At 50.5% G+C, this 6,393-nt stretch overlaps 2 protein-coding genes across 2 annotated transcripts; both read left to right on the top strand.

The window, feature by feature from the left end:
- Positions 1-328: 328 nt before the first annotated feature.
- LOC128084720 (disintegrin and metalloproteinase domain-containing protein 21-like) lies at positions 329-3,186 on the top strand. The gene has a single exon (XM_052691148.1). It carries the CDS (start codon positions 428-430, stop codon positions 2,780-2,782), a length of 2,355 nt encoding a protein of 784 aa, XP_052547108.1. The 5' UTR covers positions 329-427; the 3' UTR covers positions 2,783-3,186.
- A 528-nt stretch (positions 3,187-3,714) lies between these two features.
- Positions 3,715-6,202, top strand: LOC128084710 (disintegrin and metalloproteinase domain-containing protein 20-like). Its single transcript, XM_052691114.1, has one exon. It carries the CDS (start codon positions 3,834-3,836, stop codon positions 6,153-6,155), a length of 2,322 nt encoding a protein of 773 aa, XP_052547074.1. The 5' UTR covers positions 3,715-3,833; the 3' UTR covers positions 6,156-6,202.
- The last annotated feature ends 191 nt before the right edge of the window (positions 6,203-6,393 follow it).

The following is a 6,393-nucleotide window of genomic DNA, read 5'->3' as shown; positions in this document are numbered from 1 at the left end:
GAGTATTCAAAGCAGTCAAACCAGCTGCAAGAGCTCTGTGACTGTCTTCTACATGTAGAAGAGTACATGACACAAAATATGCCTCTCCCTTTCCAGCAAAAACAAAACAAAACAAAAAACTGCCCTTGAATAATAAAACATTCAGTGATGTGCCCTGCAAAGATGTCTGTCAGCATGGACTACAGGTTCTTGCCCTGCAGCCGAAACCATTAGCAACCAAATCCTCATTGTTTTCCTGGTAATCTGCTATTCCTTTCCACTGATGAATGCTTAATCCCCTTTTAAACAAATTGCCACAGAAGCACTGGCTCATAGCACTCTCAGCAAACAGGGTCAGCCCAGCAGGATGCAGTATTTGGGGTGTATGTAATGGGGTGCTGCTCCTACCTGTGCTGATGCCAGGGTCCTGCCGTTGCCTGTACTCCCCATGGAATGTTTGCATTCAAATAGGAGCCAGACAAACAGACACTCCCTGGGCCCTTCATTCCAGCTGACAACCATGGCTTCAAACTGGACGCAACCAGGGCTTGTGCCAAGGCATGTCCCAATGGGCAGGGGGTTTCTTATTGTATTGGGCTTCTCCTTCCTGTTTGTGGGGCTCCTGCTGCTGTGTGCAGACTGCAGCCCCCAGCCCACCTGGGGCTATGCAGCCTATGAGATAGTAACTCCAAAGAAAGCTGGCTCTAAGGCAGGCAGAGCCAGCCAGGGCAGCACGTCCTACTTCATCAGCATTCAAGGTGTGGATTATACCATTCACCTCAGGCAAAAGAAAGACTTTGTAATTAAAAACTTCCCTATACTCACTCGTGACTCCAAAGGACAGGTGATGATCGAGCAGCCCGGTGTGCTAGCAGATTGCTATTACCACGGCTATGTGGAAGGAATCCTGGACTCCACGGTGACTCTGACCACCTGCTCTGGGCTCAGGGGACTGCTGCAAATTGGAAGCTTGAGCTACAGCATCGAGCCCCTGGCAGCTTCCTCCACATTTGAGCACCTTCTGCTGCAGAGGGAGGCGGCAGTTCCTGGGACAGTGATCTACAAAACACTCCAAGGAGGCAGGCGATTTCCAGGTCGCGGGACAGCACCCAGGCAGTTCCAGCCCTGGGGACGGACACGGTACTTGGAACTCATGGTGGTGGTGGACAAAGAGGGGTTTGACTCCTTTGGCACAAGTATAAGAGATGTGACACTAGAGGTTATTGAAATAATCAATCTGGTGGATGGATTGTTTTCCTCTGTCCGCCTTCGCGTGTTATTAACGGTACTGGAGATTTGGACAGAGAAGAACCCTATCAGTATCACCAAAAACATAACTCAGGTCCTTCACAGCTTCAATCGCTGGCGCATTCAGCATAGCCCTGCACACATCATGCACGATGTGGGGTGTCTGTTTGCCTCGCTGGACTTCAGTCACAGTACAAGAGCATTGCACACGGGCAGTGAATCAAACTTTGCCAGTGCATGCCACAGACAGCGCTCCTCTGCTGTTGTATCATTTGCAAAACAGACTTACATTGACACTGCAGTCCATGTTGCTCACGAGTTGGGATATGTCCTTGGCATGGAGCACGATGACAAACACTGCAGGTGTGGAAATGCCTCTAAATGCATCATGAACCCAAAGAGCACAGTGAGCTATGGATTCAGCAACTGCAGCACAAAATACTATTTTGATTTTATAACATCAGGGCAAGGAAAATGTCTGAATAACATTCCATCATCTATAGGGAGATTTGTACCGCAGCGCTGCGGGAACGGTATCCTGGAGGACAGGGAGGAATGTGACTGCGGCTCAGAGGAACAGTGTAAGTCAGACCCTTGTTGTGACAATACCTGTCAAAAGAAGGAAGGAGCCATCTGCACTTCTGGACAGTGCTGCAAGGATTGCAAGCTTCTTCCAGAAGGAGAAGTGTGTAGGAAGAGCATCAATCCATGCGACCTGCCCGAGTACTGCAACGGGACATCTGAGCATTGCCCAGAGGATGTGGCCAAGCAGGACGGAACCACGTGCGCTGCAGATGGATACTGCTATTCAGGAAAATGCAGATCTCACACATTACAGTGTCGGAATATCTTTGGTGAGAGAGCACAACCTGCTCCACTACAATGTTTCGAGGAGCTGAACACAAAAGGGGATCGGTTTGGTAACTGCTGGGGAGATGGCACAGACAGCAAATTTCAGAAATGTAAGTTAGAAAACGTCCTTTGTGGGAGGGTGCAGTGCACTAATGTTAGACACCTGCCTCAGGCAGATCACTCAACCATCATCCAAACCCCAGTGGGCGATACCTGGTGCTGGGGCACGGAGTATCACGTGGGCCTGGACACCTCAGATGCTGGAGTCATTGAGGATGGCACGCAGTGCGGCAAGAAGAAGATCTGCATCAATCGGACATGTGTCCCTGAGGAGAAGTACCTGGCATCCCACTGCTCTGCCAACACAACCTGCAGAGGAAAGGGTGTTTGCAACACTAAAGGAAACTGTCACTGTGACAATGGCTGGGCACCTCCCTTCTGCCAGTATGCTGGCTTTGGAGGAAGCATCGACAGCGGGCCAACACCGGTCACGAAAAAAGGGCTTTTTAAGTCCATTGTCAGGATTACTATACTGACTGGCACTGTTCTGATACTTGCAGCACTTGCCATTGAATACATCAGAAAGTTTATGGCAATCCGACTGTTGAGCAGGCCTGCTGGACGAGGTCAGTCCAGAGAGGGGGATCCTGAGAAGGAAGAAAGTGAATCCAAATCAGCTGAGAGTCAAAACTCCCCAGTATAGGACTTGATCTGCAGCAGCTGGGCTCAGACACCGATTCCTAACACAGCTGCAGTGGACTCATTTAAAACTTATTCTATAGAAGTGTACAGTTTGGGAAGCTCTGTTTCTTTTCTGTAGGATAGCAAAATGAAATTGTTTTGATAGATGTCAGTAAGAAAAAAAAAAAAAAAAAAAAGACTAAAATGACAGAAGGGCTCAGGTTCATTTGAAATCCTGATGGTTTGCACAGGCAGCCATCGCTGTGAGCGATACATGGAGCAGCAAGGATCCCAGGGTGGCTGAGGCAGAGCCTTTGCTTGTACCAGTGTGTAACAACCAGAAGGATCAACACAATGGAAAGGTGATACAAGATGCGTAATGACAGAGGGACAAACCCCACAGAAAGGTGTTATAAGGGAAGGAAAAAAAAGGACTGCTCACCCATCCCTGAAGATCTAGGCTCACAGGGGAGAGATCTGCAGAAAGAAATCCTTCCCCAGTGGCAGTCAGCCTTAAATGAGGTCTAGGAGAGGTGCAGGCAGCCTCCAGCCCTTCTGATCACACACATGAATTGCCTCCACCTGCGCTGCCAGGGCCGACCTGGTCCTTTCCCCAGCTGCTCAATCTGTGCTTCAGGCCAGGACTCAGCAGTTCCCATTCAGCTGTGTACGAAAAGCACAGGCTGGCTGTGCAGGGGTAACCCCAACCTGTGCCCTGGGGGTGCTGTTTGCAGCACAGGTCTCCAACGTGGGGTGTTTTAGAAGTACAGCAGAGCAAGCACACAATTTACAAATAAATAAATATGGGTATGTTGGGAAGGAGCTCTCAGAAAACCTATACCGATAGGGCTGTGTGATAAACAGGGCTGGAGACCACAGGTTAACAGACTGGCAAAGGAGTCGAGGCAATGAATCAGGCACAGAACAGCTCAGGTTGGAGGGGCCGTTAGAGAGCAGTGCTGTGGGAGCAGGCTGCCACATCACAACATGGCGGCCGGGAGTGATGCGGCCTTTCCAGAACCTTCTTAAGGGAGCAGCCAGGCGCCATCTCTGAGAGCCTTAAGGGTGAGGAGATGGAGATGCTGGTGACAGGGGTGGCCTTTGTGAGGTGCTTCACCTCCATTTTGAAGGTGGTGAGATGGTTCCAGGCCCCCGGGACAGCACTGCTGCTCAGGCTGCGGGTCTGGGTGGTGCTGGGGGCTCTTCTCCTCCCTGAGGTGGGCGGCCATCACCCGCCGCCCGGTTACGCCGTCCATGAGATCATCCGGCCGAGGAAACTGGTCCTGGCAGCAGGCAGGTCAGCACAGGGAGAGGTGTCCTACGTCATCAGGGTAGAGGGCGAAAACCGCATCGTCCACCTCACGCAGATGCGAGGACTGGTGGTGAACAACGTCCCGCTCATCACCTACAGCCCCCGCGGGATGAGGGTGGTGGAGCAGCCCCACGTCCCTGAGGGCTGCCACCACCTGGGCTACGTGGAGGGCAGCCCCGGCTCCACGGCAGCGCTGAGCACCTGCGCGGGGCTGAGGGGACAGCTGAGGATCGGGAACCTGAGCTACGGCATCGAGCCTGTGCCGGGCTCTCTGACCTTCCAGCACCTCCTCTATCGACGAGAGAGCTGGGACAAGTCCTCGGCATGTGGCTTGACAGACATAGCCATGCGAAAGCAACCAAGCTGGATGGGGGCAAAAAAACCCTTAGGGAAGCAAAGCTTGGATCAGAGGCTGCAGCACACCAGGTACGTGGAGATCTTTGTCGTGGTGGACCACCAGCTGTTTACCTTCCAAGGGAGCAATGAAACCTCTGTGATGTTTCTGGTTATAGATACGATCAATTTATCAGAAATACATTATTATCCTCTGAAGATCCGCATCTGCCTAATTGGGCTGGAGATCTGGACGCGCGGCAACTTCATCAGGTACAGCCCAGATATAGAAGAAGTTCTTACCAATTTTAATGACTGGGGAAATAGATATCTTTCCCATAGGATAAAATACGACATTGCACATCTTTTCACTTACACAGACTTTGGACTCACTGTTGGGCTGGCGTACGTAGGCAGCATCTGCTACCCCGGCTACCAGTCAGGTCTTGTATCTCACATACAAGAAGATTTTGTGATCTTTGCAACTATTTTTACCCATGAGCTGGGTCACAACCTGGGGATGGAGCACGATAGAAAGGAGTGCAGGTGTGGAAATGCCAAGTGCTACATGACGGGAGGTTCAATCGACGGTGCCACGGCTTTCAGCAACTGCAGCATTCAAAGCTATTTAGACCTGCTCAACAGAGGGGATGGCAACTGCTTAAACAACATCCCCGAGCCCAACAGATTGTTCTACTTTAAGACCTGTGGCAACAAGGTGATAGATGAGGGAGAGCAGTGTGACTGCGGGGGCCTGCAGCACTGCCAAGGCAATCCTTGCTGCTTCCAGAATTGCAGGTTGAAGCCGGGGGCTGTCTGCTCTGTTGGGCAGTGCTGTCAAAAGTGCCACTTTCACCCTCCAGGGCACAAGTGCAGGTCAGAGGTAGATGAGTGTGACTTGCCTGAGTATTGCAATGGGACTTCCGAGTGGTGTCCAGAGGATTTGCACATGCAAGACGGGACGCCCTGCGGTGACAATGGTTACTGCTACCGTGGGAAATGTGCGTCCCATGACAAACTATGCAGAAAAGTCTTTGGGGATGAAGCTCGGAGCGCTCCAGAAAGTTGCTTCAAAGAGCAGAACATGAAAGGGGATCGATTTGGCAACTGCGGCGGCGATGGGAATGAAGTTGCTTTTGTGGAATGTAAGCCCCAAAACGCTCTGTGTGGAAGGCTGCAGTGCGTGAATGTAAAGAAGACAGCCTTTCTGGAGAAGTCTGAAACCATCATTCAGACGCCAGGGCCTGAGGATTGGTGCTGGGGCACAGCCCACCATGCTAGCATAGATACACCTGATATCGGAGGAGGAATTGACGGCACCAAATGTGGTCCAAAGAAGATCTGCATTAACAAAACGTGCACAGATGTCATCGTCAGAACCAAGTGTGATGCAAAGGTTTTGTGCAAGGGGAATGGGGTTTGTAACAACCTTGAACACTGCCACTGCAAAGCTGGCTGGGCCCCACCAGACTGCCAGTTCCATGGCCTCGGGGGCAGCATGGACAGTGGTCCTCCACCAGCTCTCATGATCTCCATTGCAGAGGCTGTCCAAAATAAAGCTTTTGGGACTGCAATAGGAATCACTGTTCTCATTGCCCTCGTTCTAGTTGCTCTCCTCATTGCTGCAATCAAATACATCAATGTAATAATTACACTTTTCTGTACAAATTCATCCATAGAGACACCTGAAACTCCTGAAAATGAGGAGCAGAATATGGAAGAAGACGAAGAAGAAGAAGAAGAAGTTTAAAAAACCTGAAAGCACTGGGAAACTCATCAGCTGAGCTTTGGGAAGGACTGAGGGGCTCTGTGCGTACATCCCTGAACCCTGACTGACAGTCCCAGATTTGTACAAAGTGATTTATGTAACGTAACTGTGTGAACTGTATAAAAGTTAATTACACAAAGCTTGAGTATTTCCTCTTGTTGTATAACCAACTATGTAAATAAATTTCGGTTGGGCCCTAAAAATGAAACTGTGAGAAATT

Source organism: Tympanuchus pallidicinctus, unplaced genomic scaffold, assembly GCF_026119805.1.
Source record: "Tympanuchus pallidicinctus isolate F22 unplaced genomic scaffold, pur_lepc_1.0 scaffold28, whole genome shotgun sequence".
NCBI classification, from domain to species: domain Eukaryota; kingdom Metazoa; phylum Chordata; class Aves; order Galliformes; family Phasianidae; genus Tympanuchus; species Tympanuchus pallidicinctus.
This window is presented reverse-complemented; position numbering and strand designations above follow the sequence as displayed.

What these genes read in the sequence shown, in the direction of transcription:
- LOC128084710 (XM_052691114.1), top strand. Translation starts at nt 3,834, where the DNA reads ATGGAGATGCTGGTGACAGGGGTGGCCTTTGTGAGGTGCTTCACCTCC.
- LOC128084720 (XM_052691148.1), top strand. Translation starts at nt 428, where the DNA reads ATGGAATGTTTGCATTCAAATAGGAGCCAGACAAACAGACACTCCCTG.